General features: G+C 37.9%; 1 protein-coding gene across 1 annotated transcript in view; it reads left to right on the forward strand.

Annotated features, from left to right (window-relative positions):
* Positions 1-4523: 4523 nt before the first annotated feature.
* LOC110025675 (two pore calcium channel protein 1) overlaps positions 4524-18630 on the forward strand; it is a 117732-nt gene continuing 103625 nt past the window's right edge. Inside the window, 3 exon segments of the mRNA XM_020726283.1 lie at positions 4524-4883; positions 17611-17754; positions 17902-18009. Of these exon segments, the coding sequence (XP_020581942.1) occupies positions 4737-4883; positions 17611-17754; positions 17902-18009 (399 nt within the window). The 5' untranslated portion in view covers positions 4524-4736.

An 18630-nucleotide genomic window follows, 5' to 3' on the forward strand; every position in this document is an offset into this window, starting at 1 on the left:
CAATAGAATCCAGATTGTAAAATTTTGTATGTTGTTTTATCAACACCAAAATGTCCCCCAAAATTAAAATTATGACATTTTTGGATAATTTCATAAGTTTCTTTTAATGGTACACATCTTTGAATAATTAGATTCTTTTCTTATTTATATAAAAATGGTCCATCCCAAAAGTAAGTCTTAACTTCAGAAATAAATTTTCTCTTTTGTTGGTATGTCATTCCATAGGGTATAATATCGCTAGCAACAAAGTTTACAATTTCGGCATACCACGGAACACACAACTCATTAATAGTGAACAGTTTTTCATCTGGAAAATGTTCATTAATTTCTTTTTCAAAATAGAGTTATTTTTCTAACTAAAGCCTGGACAAATGATCAAAAATTTGATTTTCAGTCCACTTTCGATCTACTATTTCAAAATCAAATTCTTGCAAAAGAAAAATCCATCTTATAAGTTTAGGTTTAACATCCTTCTTTTCCATTAAGTATTTGATAGCAAAATGATCTGTATGCACTAAACAATGAGTTCCAATTAAATATGATCTAAATTTATCAAAAGCATATACTATTGCTAATAACTCTTTTTCAGTTGTTGTATAATTGATTTGAGTTTCATTAAGATTTTTAATAGCATAGTAAATTACTTTGAAAATTTAATCATATCTTTATCCTAAAATAGCTCCTATAGCATAATCACTAGCATCACACATCAATTCAAAATGTTTTCCTCAGTTTGGTTAAACTATAATTGGTGCAGTGATTAATTTTTCTTTTAATAAATTAAAAGCTATTAGCCATTCCTCATCAAAATTAAAAATTGCATCTTTCTCTAGTAAATGTCATAAAGGTTTGACAATCTTTGAAAAGTCTTTAATATATCGTCTGTAGAATCCAACATGTCCTAAAAAACTCCTAATTTCTGTTGGATAAGGTAAATTAGCAATCACTTGAATTTTAGCAGGATCTAATTCCATACCATTTTCTGATATTTGATGACCTAATATAATTCCTCCTGCTACCATAAATTGACATTTTTCTTGATTAATGACTAAATTTGTTTCTTCACATAGCTTAAGAAATTCAGATAAATATTCTAAACATGAGTCAAATGAAGTTTCAAACACTAGAAAATTATCCATGAATACTTCAATCCTTTTTTCAATTAAATCATAAAAAATTGTCATCATACATCTTTGAAATGTAGTAGGGACATCACATAAACCAAAGAGCATCCTTCTAAAAGCAAAAGTACCATAAGGATCGGTAAAAGTTGTTTTCTCTTGATCCTCAAGAGATATTTGTATTTGGTGATAACCAGCATATCCATCCATAAAATAAAAGTATTTATGCCCAGCTAGTTTATCAAACATTTGATCTAGAAAGGGTAATCGAAAATGATCTTTCCTAGTGCCAAGATTTAACATTCTATAATCAATGCATATTTGTCACCCTGTAACTTGTCTAGTAGGTATTAATTCATTATGTTCATTCTTCAATTAACTCATTATGGCCATTCACAGTTATAGTTACTCCTCCTTTCTCAGGAACACATTGAATTTGACTAACCCATGTACTATCTGAAATAGGGTAGAAAATTCTAGCATCTAACCACTTTAAAATTTCTTTCTTAACAACTTCTTTCATAACAGGATTCAGTCTCCTTTGAGGATCAGCCCTGGGTTTACAGTTCTATTCCATATGAATTTTATTCCATATGAACAGTTCTATTCCATATGAATTTTATCCATACAAATTGGAGGACTGCTCCCTTTAATCTCAACAATTGTCCATCCAAAGGCTTTCTTAAAATTTTTCAAAATTTTTGTAAACCTTTCTTCTTCTTCCATTGCTAATTTTGAGGAAATTATAACTTGTAAAGTTGAGGAATCTCCTAAAAAGGCATATTTTAAATGTTCAGGAAGTAACTTCAACTTAAGTTTTGGAGGTTTTTCAATTGATGGACAAAATGATTTATCTTTGCTATCATGTCCAAAATTTTAAAACTTTCTCGAACATAGTTTAAATCTTCCTTAAAAAGTCCTTCATATCGATCTAATTCCTCTTCTTGCTCATGTTCCAAATCTTTTTCTTCAGATTTTTCTTCATAAGTTGTTTTGAAATGACAGTCACTTAGATATCTTATAACATTCATCCATCATCTGGATATTTCATTGATCTTGAAATATTGAAAGTAACAGTTTGATCATTGAGGCATATTGTTAATTCCCATTTTTGTACATCTATCATTGCTCTTCCTGTGGCTAGGAAAGATCTCCCCAAAATGATAGGTATCTTCTTATCTTCCTCCATATCTAACACAATGAAATCACACAATGAAATCAAATCTAACACAATGAAATCAACAGGAAAGATAAATTGATCCACTTTCACTAAGACATCTTCTATAACCCCTTGAGGGTATGTTATCAAACGATCTGCAATTGCAGAGTTATAGTAGTAGGGGTTATTTCTCCTAATTACAATCTTTTGAATATTGATAATGACATAAGGTTAATACTTGCACATAAATCACATAAAGTTTCCCATAAAATCCGTCTCCTATTGCACATGAAATTTTAAAGCTACTAGGATCTTTAAGCTTTTCAGAGATCTTTAAGCTTTTCAGAAAACTGCACTCCTCATTCAGAAAACTTTTTCTGAATTATAGCATTGCACTCCTCACTAAGTGCAACAATCATTATATCTTCAAACTTCCTTTTCTTGTTGAGAATATCCTTCATAAACTTTACATAGCTTGACATTTGTTCCATGGCTTCAACAAATGTAATATTAATTATAAGCTTTTAAATATTTCCAAAATTTTGAAAATTACTTATCTATGAGGTGGTGGTTTTTTCAAATCAATTTTCAGTGGAGAAATAGGTCTCTCAGAATCTTTTTGAGCGTCCTCTTTTGATTCTTCAATTTATTCTCTCTCTACTTCAATTTCTTTTTGAACCCTACCTTCCAACTCTCTTCCGCTTCTAAGTTGAATGACTTTTACTTGCTCTTTATTCTGGTCTTTTGGATTTGATTCTGTATTATTAAGAAGTGTTCCTTGAGATCTATTATTTAATGAATTTGCTATTTGCTCAAGTTGATTCTCAATATTTCTAATTATAGCTTCTTGACTTTGTAATTGATTTCCCATTTGTAACACCACTTCTTCTATGTACAATTTCTTCTCCTTAAATTGTGTATTACTGTTGTAACCCCACCATCTGTTCTGGATTTATCACCCGAAGGACTTTCCTCCGCTTGAGCCTTTTACCTAGGACATACTAAGAGTGAAGCTGAAGATCACACTTGATTCATCGGGTTAGGCTCCTTCTTCTTTCACGAAGTTAGCTCTTGCTTCCTTTCACCTCCCGTGTGAGGTTCAAACCCTCTCATCTCCTCAAAGGCCCTCTTATATTCGACCTTGCTGAATATTTCAAATTTGGGGCCGATTTGACCACTATGATGTTGCTTGGATCTAAGCGAGTTAAACGGAGAAAATGAAAGGGGGGGGGGGGGGGGAGGGAAAAAAAAAATCTCTTTTCAACACCTCTTTATACGAATCACATGCACGAATTTATGAAAGTTCAATTATTGTGCTATTAAGTAATCATAAATACTGTTGGTTTTTCATAAATAAGATTCTCTTGTTCTTATCACAATTGTTGTTTTAAAGAAGCAAAAGAATCAAAGAGCTAAATATGTACAAAAAAAATATACTGACATGGATCTCGATGAAATCCAATGGTCTCAAGCAAGGTGACATGGTCGTAGTGGACCCAGAGGGAAAGCGACCTGAACGAGGTCCGGACGACTAAACAAACCAAATGACCCAAGCAGTTGAGGACTCTCTAGAGACTTTGGTCGACCAACCGACCTGGTGTCCGTCCGGACACTTTTTGGACCTTATTCGCATTGCTTTAAAGATAATCGACCAACCGACTGTACTCACAATGCTAACCGACTGGTGGATTCGACTAAGACAATCAACCATTATGGCCTATCACCTCAACATATCTCCCACTCTGTAAGACCAATGACCAGACAGACTTTGGGCCTCATTTTGAATAAAATACCTAGAATAACTTACATATTCCTATTTTAATAGGAGTATAATTGTAACTTCATATATTGTACTCCCATATCTATAAATAGAAAAAAGTCACACAATTTTCTCATTTTACCATTCATCAACACTCTCATCTCTTCTTTCTTTCTATTTATCTATTTCTCTCATTTGTTCTATTTTTTTAGTGTGAATCATATGACAAATATGAGTTCAACCATACTGACTCCTATTATTTTTGGAAATGTCATTTGAATGTTATTTGAAATTAGAGAGGTAGCTCTGCCATTAAAAAAAGAGACTTGGAGTTGGAAATAAATTTTGATATATGCAAAACTGAATTATTTGTGCTCCTCATTGAAATTATAATAAAAAAATAAAATATACTAAATTAAGTGCTTGCCCCATTAGATATATGCATGGCGACCGCGTATTATGTGGCACATAAAGCCAAGTTTCCTTGTAGTTGTCAAGAGATCCATCAGCTCATCCGTGGAAATTGGATCGGTGAATTGCTATTTAAGTTTGCCCCGGTTAGCCAAATTCCTTGTAGTTGTCAAGAGATCAATCAGCTCATCCGTGGAAATTGGATCGGTGAATTGCTATTTTAAGTCTGCTCCGGTTAACGGTGACACTGTCGCCACTGCCACTCGTCGCTTCGCTCTTCACGCAAATGGAGACACCTTTGATTATCGAAGCTAGTACAAGCGGCGGCGGAGATGGTCGCCAAAGGCAGAAGCCCAGCCAACCGTACAAGCGAAGGTCCGATGCCATAGCCTACGGTTCGCGCTATCAGAAGGCGGCCGCTCTGGTTGATCTGGTTCGTGGAATCCTCAACCGACTCTTCCCCTTCTTACCCTGACTTGCAAAATGCGTCCCTTAACCGTAGATGCATCTGGAGTTATTGTTGTCTTTTTTGGAGGAATTTGAACGGTAGCCAGCTTCGTGAGGGGTGTGCATGTCAGTATGCACATTTATTTAGAACTCTTTTGAGCATCGGTGGAGTTGGGGTTCAATGGGAGCGGGGGCAAGCTTTTTGCCCCCATACTTAGGAGGGGTAACATTTTCATACGATGCACAACTAAGATATTGGTAGGTGAATCTTTGATGGATTTTCTTAAACCCGTATAGGGGCGGGGGTCTTCCTTTACCGCTTCTTGATTCCCCCATTGCTTTAATGTCTGGGGAACGTAAGTGTTAGGAAATCTCGTAACTTTTGTGTCAGGGGGACATCGCATTCATTCCAGCCGTTTTGACGGATTTTTATTAGAGTGCTCTGTATCAAATGGATAATGTTGGGTTCCTTTTTTGCTTCTGTTTCCTGGTGCGAGCAGTGGAAGATCTATTTCTGGGACTGGGTTTGGAACTTAGGGAAATTACTTTTTGTATAAAACTGTGCTAAGCAAATATTAAGTAATTTTTCAGTGTCTCTGTTGCACTTGTACCTCCAAGTTTTGGATAATGTCCTGTCTGGTTTCTGCAGATGTAGGTTGAGATATAATGATAAATTAGGAAACAATGCCTAACAGCTATGATGAACGAAGAAGGTTATGGTTTTATGTCAGTTTCATCTTTAAAAAGGAGTGTTTTTGGCAAATTTGGACTAAAATAACAGTTCTGTTGAAACAAAAATTATTTCAAGCTTTGGTTGTTTTATCACTATCTCTTTTTCATAATCTGCCCTTGGTTAAATACAAGATAGGAATGATGCGTTTTGACTGGTAAACATGAGATTGTAGAAAATAATAACTTAAAATGAAGTAAAGAAAAGTAAGGCTTTCTATTAATTTGTTCATATTTTAAACAGATCAAAATTTGCTTATTTTCTGGATGATGCAGAAGGAGAAGCACTCCTAAATTTTGTAAAATTGACAAAAATCAAAACATAGCAACATGTATTGGATGATAAATTTATGATCATGTTGCTTTATTGGCGATTAAACTGAACATCTGGTTGAAATAACTGAAACACATGCAAAGTTGAGGAATAGGGTTAGTTGGTGTGAATAGAGGGCACATTGCTTAGGAACTTAATTATTCTAATCACGTTAGTAAGAATTGAATTCGAGACTTTTTGGTTTAGGGAAGATTTTTTAACAGAGCAGTTGTGGTTCTCATCGGTTTGATTGAACTGCAAATTCATTTGGGTAAACAAATTTTGCGATTAAATGTCATACATCTGGAAGCGCAATGCTGTTTAGTTTGGTGTGTTTTTTCTATTTTCAGGGTCTGCATGTGGAATCTTGAAATTTTAGCTACTTCGTGTGCAGCGCATGAAGTTTCGTTTTTTTCAGCCAAAATCTGGTCAAGTTGGGAAGTTAGATTTATGCAAACAACTTCTTTTTAGAGATATTTTCCACGTATTTTGGCCTAATTTTCATTCAAGGAATACAACTTCAAGCTTTCCTAGCCAAATTTCCATTTGAGTTGATCATTTTTTTTTATCGAAATGTGAATATATGAATTGGGTTCTAGTTCTAAATCATATTTTCTTACTGATAAACAAAGTAGCCTTTATTAAAAAGATCAATAAATGAACTATCGCTGATTAATTTATGAATTCTACATTTTGAATTACTTACGCGGGACACGCTTACGGGAGCCCAAATCACTTTCTAGCAGAGCGTGGATTCGGGATTCCGTGTTTCCCTTCAATTGTGGGATCAAAATGCAAGTGACCTGTATGGATTTCTCGGCTACGCTTGAACTGGGATGGGATTCTGTATCGATAAGCCTGCAGTAGGCCCTACCGCTTGAGGTTTTTGCCGCGAGGTTTATAAGCCCTTTTATTTTATTTTATTTTATTATTTGAAGGCTACTTAGGGTTTTTTTAAGAGGAGATTATTTGTGTTAATTTTTTTTTTGAGACTTTTGGTGATCGTTATTGTTTTGGGAAAAGTTATCTATTTTTTGCTCTTCGGAGTATTGTATCATTTCATTTTGCAAGCATTATTTCTGTATCTTGCTTATGAACAGGCGGTAGATCCTCTTAGACCTCTGTATCACATCGTTTTGGAGCCCTATTTGCCATTTTCAGCTAGGAAATTGTCAAACGACACTTATTGTAGCCCAAACGTCACTGAACTTGTCTATTATCTTCCCCTTGTCATTCCACAACCACCTATCCACAAAACCCGCTTCCTGTACACCTTATAAGAGCTCTAGAATGGAATCATTTAGTTTTATTGCTCGACAAACATAAATTTTTAGAAATTTGTCTTTTTTATCTCAAATTTAAAATTCAAAAAAAAAAAAATCCAAAATATCCCAATTATTCCTACCACAATTCCTAACCCTAACCCTTAATTTTTAAAATCCAATATTCCTACTTTCACAAAAAATTCTTCCCGACACCTACGACAAATACCTTAAACCTACATCCGTTGGAAACTTTATCGGGAGGAAAGGATGTCATATTGTTTCGGAGGAATCTATAAAGAGGTGTCCATAAGTTTACTATGGAGGATATGCAGTGGAAAATTCTCTAAATGCAGTAGAGACTTGCTGCCTTTGAGAAGACAATTCGGTGAGGTCACCCGTAGCTATAATGATAACTCATCAAATTGAGAGGAGTAAGTGAATGCCTTCCACAAGGCGGTTTCCAATGATGAAGAACCTTATCTCGATAATGCAATATGAAATATCAGAAGAGAAGTCATGATCTTGGAGTAAAAATGAAATTTATCACATTTTAACATTTGCATGGATCCAGATGAGTTTATCGAATGAATTCAAATAGTAGAGCGAATTTTTGAGTACAAAGATGTTCCTAAGGATAAGACTGTTAAATTGATAGCCATTAAGCTTTAAAAAAATGCTTCACTGTTGTGAGAGAATCTAAAGCGTATTCGACAGCTAGAAGGGAAGAGTAAAATCACCACGTGGTGCAAGATGAAAAGGGAGATGTAGTGCAAATACCTTTGCCCACACTATCAATAGGATATGTTAATAAAACTTCACAACTTGTAATAAAGAGATTATTCTGTGGAGTAATACACAATAAAATTTGATAAATACATACTAAATATGAGCTGGTGGAATCAGATGAGCACAAAATTACAAGATATCTTGAAGGGCTAAGGTTGTCTGTTAGGAATGTGGTATATCTGTAGCCATATTAGTCTCTACTCAATATACAAACCCTAGCTTTGGTGGTGGAGAAATAGTAACGTCACTGGGTGACAACTACACCTACCTTACAGGCAGAGTTTAGTCTCAGGATCAGACAACAAAAGTGTATTTAGTGAGCATCCCAACCGACCCTGCCCAAGAAAAAATCTCGGAGTGGAGGAAAAGCGGAGACCTCCGACACTCCCAAATGCGTCCCAACAAAGAATTGCCTCAAGTTTTACCGCTTTGGGTATCCTGCATCTGATTATCCAAATTGGAGGGTGATCTCCTTCAATGAGTAGAAAGCCGTTGAAGAAATAGACAGTGGCACAAGATACTTTAAAAAAAGTTAGGACACAAAGGACTACCGACTCCTAGCTAATGAGGGAGAGATGCTAGTGATTCCATTTGAGCCCAAGAAAGAGATCACAACAGGATTAACAATGATTGTCTTAGAAGACAGTGAGCCCTCAATGAGTCAATATCAGGAGATGGACAACCCTAGTTGAAGGATTTGCTGGATATCATGAGCGATAATTTATACCCTAGGTGGTTAGCCTTGTGTGTGTTCTAACCTCCCATAGATTTCATTTCAGAGTTAATTCCTCTAGATATAATTGTTTATTGGATGCGCCCAACTGAGTACAAGAAATGAGAGAAACAAATTACATATTAAATGCCTCGAGACTTGGTTCGTGAGAATGCTCGTCTGTGTAGTTTCAGTTCTAGTTGTGCCAAAAAAAGATGGATATTTATTCTATCAGGACAAACTTTGAAATGATGTATGTGTTTCAGAGTTGTCTTGGGCGGACATGCATATATACTATCATGGGGCTTCCCGTGCTACAACAGTGTAATGGATTTGTTATGATGATAGATCGAATCTGATGACTTTTATACCGGAGAATGATGCGAGACACACTTACTGGAGTAAAGATCATGTTGACTGATCGTGGACGCAAGATTCTGCATTTCCCTTTGATTGTGGGACCAGATCGTAAGCAACCATAGGGATTTCTTGTCTAAGCATGAATCGAGATAGGATTCTATCCTGATAAGCCCGCAGTGGGCCTTCCCACTCAAGGTATTTGCTGTCAGGCTTGTGGACTCTTTTATTTTATTTTATTATTTGAAGACTAATTAGGATTTCTTTTTACGAAGAGACTTTATATCTGTTATTTTTCTACTTTGGAGACTTTTGATGCTTATTATTTTTTTGGGAGATGTTATTCTTTATTTTATGCTCTTTAGAGTGTTGTATCTTTTCCATTTGCAAGTGGCGTGCTTATATCTTTCTTAAGAAGAGGTGGCAGATCATTCTCGACCCTTGTACCTCATCATTTCGGACCTTATTTGCTATTTTCAGCCGATATAGCCGCATGACGATGCTTATCTCTGTCTACACGCCATGGAAAATGCCTATTATTTTCCCCTTGCCATTCCACAACCACCAACTTTTAGGAGTCCTAGAACGATATCAATTAATGTAGGCTCCTAGATAACGTAGTTGGTTATATGGTTAACAATGTTGATTTGAAGGTTGTTTTGAGGTGGATGTTGCCTGTCTATCCTTGTTTTGATTAAAAAAAAAATTCATGCCGATGCTTATGAAGCACTAGAATTGTGGCACATTATTGCACCATGATGAAGATGAACATTCAAGACAAAAGTATAATTACTATGATGTATTTGACACGAGGCGTAGGCGTGGCAAAAGCCGTGATTGGCGACACTGGACCGATTCAGTTCAGGCAGAGGGATCGACCCGTTGTTCCAAGCTTGGGGTTCCCTCTTATCGAGAGGGGCACACTCTTTTTTATCCTAAGTCCACACACACACACACACACACACACACACACACACACACATATTACCATACAAAATTTCTCTACACACACATTTTCCTTTCAAATTTCAGTCTCGGCAGCAGCCGGCGTCCCACTTTCCCAGCCGGCGTCCCACTTTCCCTCCTAGGACTGTATCTGAAGGCGAGAAGGTGCTTAGCCTATAAGTCATCCTGAGATGGTGGTTTTCTATCGTTCTTTACTTCTCCACAGCTTCTCCTTCGCTACAGCTACCACCGCTGCCGTCGCCGTGGTCACTATTGTCGATTGGAAACAGAGTCCGTACTGTTTTTCTATAGCCAACCATCCCTCCTAGTTATCTTCCCCTCGCCGCCAACCCTGTCAGCCGTCTCCATCTCGCCGCCGTCCTTTCTAGCAACCTACCTATCTGCCGCCACCTTGTTTCCAACCACCTGTAACCTACTGCAGCCCCTCCCAGCCACCTCCAACTTGCTGCCTTTCTCTTCCACCTCCTACAACTTTGCTGGCAACCCTATTCCAACCACCTCCCACTTGCTGTCACTTCCTTCCAACCACCTACCATTTGTTGCCGCCCTTCCAACTACCTTCAACCTACTTTCTATTTCCCCTTAAACTGTAGCACCATTGTCATTGCCCTTAGCCCTAGTTGAGTCGTGTTGTGTTTTTGTTATTTTTTAGTTTCAAGTGTCTCTAATTTTAATATCTATTTGCTTTAGATTAATAATATTTGCTTTTCCTATTGAGGTTTGGGTTAACTTTTGTATCATTTGATATTAGAGCTAGCCTAACCTTAGTCACGTCCTAGAGTTTCTAGCATCTGCCAACTCAAACCTATCTCCACTCCCTCCAAATTCTTACTCGAACCTATACGCCTCCTTCCATGTATCCTCGCCAAATCCCTTGTCATATTACTGAGAAGGCAATTGCTGGAACCTGAGTGGTATTTTACCATAACGACATACAACAAGTCCCTGCCATGTGCTAGAACGGCTTGAGGCCAATGAGGAAAAGACCATGTGGGAGGATACCGACCGTAATTGTGAGATCTGTGCAAAAGAGCTAGAAGAACAATTGAACCCATTTCGTAGGGATAGCTTCCATGAAGAGGAGATTCGACTCGGGCATTTCAAAATTCAATATTAGAGAAGGTCAATAGAGGAAGTGCCTGCTGGAGAGCACAAAGATTTGGGAGTTAAGGTGGACCTACCGGACTTCAATAGAAGGATGAATCTAGATGATTTTTTTCGAGTGGATGCAAACTGTCGAGCAGATCTTTGAGTACAAGGACGTGCTTGATGACATAAGAGTGAAGCTCGCCGCTATCAAGCTGACGAAAAATACCTCTTTATTGTGAGAGAACTTGAAGAAAGGAGATAGAGGGAATGACAGAGAAAGGTTAAGATGAAAAGGGCAATGCAACTACAATAATTCCCCCCACAATACCTCCAGGATATTTTCATGAAACTCTAGTATCTGCAGCAGAAAGAGCTATCAGTAGAGGAATACACGAAAAAGTTTATTTAGCTAAAGTTGAAACGTGAACTGAAGGAGTCATATGACCACTCCATAGCCAAGTATTTGGGAGGCCGGAAGCCAACTATCAATAATGTGGTTCAAGTGTAAATTTATTGGATACTGAGGGACGTGCAGATCTTGGCGCTTAAAATGAAGGGACAATAGAAACATTAGAGGTATCCACCTCCTTTCCAACAACACTCTACAGCTGGAGGTCCCAGTAGGAGCATGGCTGGAGTAGTAAAGATTGGGCAATGAAATGGCAAAATAAATCAAAGTGGGAAGAAGTTAGAGAAGAGCTACACAACCTGTACAATCCTATTGCTTCAAACTCCATGGATATGGGAATATTTGCCTCTAGTTGCTCGGTGAGCTGAGTGGTGTCCTTCATCGAGCAGGATGTCATAAAGAAGTTAGTGATGAAGAAATAACTAAAGTTCAGGTGAAGAACATCAACTCTAGGGAGATGAAGGGGAAATGCTTCTTATAAGAAGAGTCCTACAGATGTAACCACAAAAGATCACTCGTGGTTAAGGTCTAGTATCTTCCCTATTAGGTGTACAGTGAGGGAAAGTTTGCAGCCTCATCATTGACCGAGGAAGCTATGAGAATGTGTCCTTTGCTTTCATGGTCAAGAAGTTGGATCTTACTATACAAAAACACTCCCAATCCTATTTTCTGATGTGGTTAAAGAAAGGAAACGAGATATGAGTGGATTAAAAGTGCTTGGTAGAGTTTTCATTGGAGACCAACTACATGACTCAGTGTGGTGTGACGTTGTGCTCATAGATGCCTATCATATCCTATTGGGAAGGATGTGACAGTTTGATCGCAAAACACAACAAATTGACTTCAAGAACACATATTCGTTCACGAAGGAAGGGAAGCACATCGTTCTCTCATTTATCAAGGATTCTAGAGGAGCAGATGATCCTATATGGGAGAAGCTAGAGGTCCGACGTACCACTTTTCTATAGGCAGTTCGAGAAGCTATAGTGGCAATGACCTTAGTCTTCTTAGAGGGAGACAGATCCACCTGCTTAGGGATATCCAACATGTCATAGATATTATTCTAAGATTAATGTTGTCAAATAAGCTTGCATTAGATTGAGACCAACGGTGTACGGGGAGTTACAACGGCATGTGTAGAATCTCATTGCTCTTGGACTAGTGAGCAAAGTGTTATCTTGTGCGCTATCCCCATATTGATGGTGCCCAAGAAGGATGGCTCGTGAAGAAATGTGCATTGACAGTCGGGCTATCAACAAGACCACCATCAAATACCTGTTTCGTATCCCTCACTTGGACGGTCTACTGGATCAGTTACATGGAGTTGCAATATTTTCCAAGATTGAACTGAGAGTGGGTATCATCAGATCATAAAAGGGTAGGGAGATGAGTGTAAGTCGCCTTCAAGGCCAGAGATGGGTTGTATGAGTGGACCGTCATGTCATTTAGACTGTCCAATGCACCTAACAAATTTATGATTCTGATGAATTAGGTGTTTTGGGTTCACATCAGGAAGTTTTTGGTTGTATACTTTGATGACATTCTTGTCTACAACAGTTCTGAGGAGCATTTGTAGTATCTGAGGCGGGGTTTTGATGTTCTGCGATTGGAGAAATTTTATGCCCATTCGAAGGAGTGCCATTTTATGACGACTCTGGTATGTTTTTTGGGTTATATTGTATCCAGTGCAGATATTCAGATGGGCCCTACGAAGATAGAGACAATCGCGAGTTGGACGCCCCCATAGTCTTTTACCGAGGTGAAGTTGTTTTTGTGCATCATTTTACAAGCGGCTCATCATGAGCTTCAATGCTATTACAACTTCCCTGATAGAGCTTCTAATGGGAGAGAAGTTTCGATGGACAAAGGTAGCCTAGTCCAGTTTCTATACACCGAAAGGAAAAGGCGACACAGGTCTCAGTGTTAATCTTGCTAGATTTTAACCAATTTAACCAATTGTTCGAGGTGGAGTGTGACGCCTCTAATGTGGGGATTGAAACAATGCGGAACTTGGGAGGACACTTTATAACATTCTTCAGTGAGAAGTTGAATGAGTTCAAGAAGAAAGTTTTCGATCTACGATAAGGAGTTCTATGCCATTGTGAGAGCCCTCCGCCTGTAGAGTCACTACCTATTTATGAGCAAGTTGACTTTATTCATAAATCATGAGGCATTGAGATTCTAGAACAGTGAGAAGAAGCTGAAGGGTAGGAAATGCGTCTTGGGTTGTGTTCTGGGTATTATTCCAATTCGTTCTTAAGCGCAAGGTGGGAGTTAGAATTGGCTCGTAGATGCCTTGAGCTGCCATTTGCTGATCACCTCGACGAAGGCTAGAGTTGTGGGATTCGTGGTGATGAAGAAACAGTACAAGACAGATAAGGATTTTAGGGAAATTTGAGAATAAAGTTAGGAGAGGCCGATAGGACTATACTACTGAGCTGATGGTTTTCTGTTCCACCAGAATAGGTCGTGTATGCCCAAATGCTTGCTGAGGGAGTCCATCATTCATGAGAGTCACAACGGGAGACTAGCAGTTCACCTTGGCAAAAACATGACCCTCACAATTGTAAGAGAACATTTCTTTTGGCTCAGACGGATGAGAGATGTGGAGTGATAAGCAGGGGATAAAACTTAGTGTTGTATATCTCATTACCAGTATCGAAGGCTCCATGGGTGTATGCCATTATGGACTTCATAGTAGGTCTTCCGAGGATGCAATAGAACAAAGATTCAGTGATGCTCATGATTGATAAGTTCTCAAAGATGGCTAATTTTGTGTTGTGCTACCAGACACTAGATGCATCACATGTTATTGATTTGTACTTCACGAAGATAGTGAGATTGCATGAGATTCTTATGACCATTATCTCTGATAGGGACGACAAATTTCAATTCAGCTTCGCAACGCACTCATAGACTGATGGTCAGACGGAAGTGGTGAACAAGAGCCTAGGAAACCTCTTGAGGTGCTTCATAGGAAATGACATCAAGCAGTAAGACTTGCGTCTAGCCCGTGCTGAATTTGCCTTCAATAGGCCCATGAGTCGGACGATGGGACGCACACTATTTTAGATTGTGTATGGACGCAATTCACTCACTTCGTTTGACAAGGGCAAAACTAACATTTCTTTTGAGGGGGGACAACTTTTTCACTTATTCATTATGATTCACATGGAAATGAAATATTTCCAACAAATTTTCTTAATTAATTGGTTTAGATGATTCATTATGGCCACGAAATGATAATCTTTATCATATCACTCAATTTTGATGTATTTACATATCTAACACATTTATACCATTGAAATCTTTCATATCACTTGAAAAATACTACTATTTTAATTTTTAAAATGTGAAATACGCCATTCCATGCATATATAAGGTGATATGTATGTAAAGATTGAAGTTTAGGTGTTAGATATGTAAATATATTCGAATTGAGTGGTATGCAAATAAATCTTCCTTTTTCTTAAGTGGTCATTTTCCAATTTTTTCCCATGCATTATAAACACAAGAATAACAAAAATTTTAAGTGTAAATTTACTAGGAAATGTACTAATGGTGCAATCATTAATTTTCTAAATATAAGATATTAAATTTATTAATCCCATCAAACGAGAGCTTCATTTGATGGCATAAGTAATTCACATCTAATCACGCCACCGACTTGAGTGAGTCATTCGCCGGCCTCCATTAACCACGTCACCACACTGTCGGCCATTTCCATGGTCATGATCTCCTCATCCTCTTTCAAGCGCTTCCATTCTTCATCACACATTTCAATTTTCCTAACAATTGCCTTGCCTTTTTTGCTCCACTAAGGGTCTGTTTGGGGCAGCTTATTTGGTGCGGTGACATTTTGAAAACACACCTGACCTGTTTGGGTAAACTGCGTTTGTGCAGCTTATGTGTTTTCAAAACGCTAAAAACAACGTTTTCACACCGCGCCTATTTAGGTGCGGTGATAACTTTCTGGCTGCGGTCTAATTTTTCCAAAAAAAATAAAAAATTGTAATAGCCACTACACCTACTTTATCAGCAAATTATTTTTAATCAGCTTATCAGCAGATTATTCAATAAGCTCCAGCTGCTTCAAACTGACCCTATGATTTGGCCAACAGTTTGTAAGAGAGCCGAAGAGACAAGGGTGACATAAGGGGGTGAAGCAATATTTTAGAGGAGCAAAGACGGAAGTGTCACTCTTGTTAGTCAAACTTTATAAGGTAGTTGCACCATTGGACCTAACTAGTCCACCTCTATCGCTTGAGTTTGTTCCAGTTCTTCCCACATCGGAGCTTAGTACCAATGCTGAGGTGAAGGTACATGAGATTCAGAGGATACACGAGGAAGTGGGAAATGAGATCACCAAGCAAAACCATACTTACCAAGCACAAGCTAATAAAATAAGGAAGAAAATGATGTTTTCAGGAAAGATATATACTGTGACCAGGTTGAATAAAGAGATTTACCATGGGGCCAATTCAGGAAATTTAGGCCCAGAGCTCAAGAAGTTGAATGAAAACGTTGACAACGTTTACGAGATTCATTTACCGAGAGATTACAACATTTTGACTACCTTTAGTGTGACATATTTGACTCCTTATTAAGAGTACACATAAGCTCCGACATATGAGGTCGAAGCTCCCCCAACATCAGGAGACTGAAGCGAGGTGTCATTCTCTAGGCGCGACAAAAGTCGAGTTTAGACACACTGGACCGGTTCAGTTCAAGCACAGGAGGGACCAACCGGTCCTTTCAAGCTTGGGGTACCCTTCTATTATCAGTAGGGCCCACTTCTCTTTACCCTAGCTCTCTATATATGTTATTTGTTTTGTTTTAGAGCAATTTTTTTCTTTCATATTTCTGTCAGGATAGCCGTTGACATCTCATTCTACATCCGATGGCGAGAGAGTGCTGTGAATGTAACTTGTCCCATAGTGGTGGTTTTCTATCATTTTCTGCTTCTCTTTCTCCATCGTCATCGTTGTCGTTGTCGTTACTACTATCTTTCAAAAATAGAGTGTGCGCTATTTTCTTGTAGCCAACCATCCCTCCCAGCCATCTCCCCTTAAGGTTCCAGCCCTGCGTCTCTAGCTTGCTACCAACCTTTCTAGCCACCTATCTACCCGGTGCCACCACATTTCCAACCACTTCTAACCTACTGCTGCCCTGCCTTGCCACCTCCAACCTGCCGCCTTTCCCTTCCAACCCCACAACATAACACCAAGCCCCCTTTCCAACCACCTCCCACTTGTTGCTGCCTTTTCTAGCCATCTACCACTTACTGTTCCCCTTAAACCACAACACTATCATCATCGCCCTCAACCCTAATTGAGTCATGTCGTTATTTCCTAGTTTTAATTATCTTTGATTGAAACCTCTATTTGTGTTTGATTAATAATATTTATTTTCCTTATTGGGGTTTGGGTCAACTCTGGCATTAATATTTGCATAATTTTTGGTGCACTTTATGACTTTCTGTGCCCCTATGTAATGCACTTAGTTGATTTTAGGTGTACTTGCGTGATTTTAATACATTTCCATGTTGCTCTTGTGCATTTTTCAAGGCATTTACAAGATGCATTTGCATGTCTCGTGATGCATTTAAAAAGTTGCTTGTGAGATGTCTCTTTATTTAGAGAGAAAAAAAGGTGGTGTAGAGAGTGAGAAAGCTAATAAGTGAGGAGAGTAATAATTCAGGTTTTCTTTTTGAATTTTTTTTCATGATCCGTACCTCTATCAGATAATTCTAGTTATTCCTATCATAATTGTAGTTGATTAAGAGGAGGATTTTGAGCTGTATGACATCGCAATACTGAGGCTTGATACTGCATAAATATGCCCTTGCAAACAGTATTTTGTTTTTATGCAGCATTATTATTGTTTCCGCTTCTACCCCTTATAGCTTAAGTTTAGGTTCAAAGTATTGTAACTTGATGCTACATTATGGGCCACTTTTGCTTACTGTAGTTATGTATGTGCTTCGAAGCACATTTTTTCTGCTCAAGTTGATTATTTGTGATTGGGATGTAATCTGTTTTAGTGTTGTATGTTATATTTTTTTATGCTTAAAATGAACACTTACAGGCAGAAGATGGAATTGGTTTACCAGAAGAAGTCCTGAACGATATCAGATTTGATAGAGTAGCGAGGTTCTACTTTATATATATTCGCTTTAACTTTCTGTGGTCTCTTAATCTGTTTGCCTTGGTACTACTGAGCTTTCTTGAGGTTAGTTTTAATATCCTATAGTTATATCCTCTTTTATCTAAATAGTATGCATATTCTAATTAAAATTTCTGATTAGGTATTTTGACTTGGTTCATTTTATAGTGATATGTGCCACATTCATCATGGTTTACCTGTTGAACTTTTCAGAAACCCCTATGGTGCACTAATAATCGTCAGTTTTCTTGTGAAGAGAGGGACTATTTTTTCCTTGGAGAACTGCCTTACTTAACTCATGCTCAATCCTTCATTTATGAAGTAAGTCCATTTAATTTGAGGTCCAATAATTTGCTTTAGATATATTGGTTGAAGATGGGTTTATCCTTTCTCTTACAATATTTGTATTTTTTTGAGTTTTTTTGGTTCTTTGGGTTAACATCCTCACAATTATTTGTGTCACTGACAGTATATCATAAATTTTATAATCCGATTTGTTTTCCTAGTTTCTGTGCTGTACTTATGTCCTTCTAACAGAACCGCGTAAAGTATTATCTACAAAATCCTTTATGGAGAGCATGTAAGGAATACCATCCAGTTATGCATGACGAACAAAATCTGAGATTTTGCGAGGAGGATTCTTCTTCTTCTAACTTGTGCCTTGTTTTTCAATTGCCGGGTGAAATTTGGTATCTCATCCAATTATCCTAGGCAAAATAATAATGATACCATGTTAGGGCTCTTAGAAGGTATTTTAAGAGTTCATTTAGAGGGGAGGTAGTTATGGAATGGCAAGGTAAATGTAAATGTGAGTTTGACGGCGTTTGGACGGAATTGCGGGGATAAATATGCTGTGGGACAGCAGATTACATCGCCGGTTGCTGCCCCGGTTGCAAACAGTGGATAAAACTCCAAAACGGCGATGTTTGAGCGGTGATGAGT

The sequence above is a fragment of the Phalaenopsis equestris genome, unplaced genomic scaffold (genome assembly GCF_001263595.1).
Source record: "Phalaenopsis equestris unplaced genomic scaffold, ASM126359v1 Scaffold000323, whole genome shotgun sequence".
NCBI lineage: Eukaryota > Viridiplantae > Streptophyta > Magnoliopsida > Asparagales > Orchidaceae > Phalaenopsis > Phalaenopsis equestris.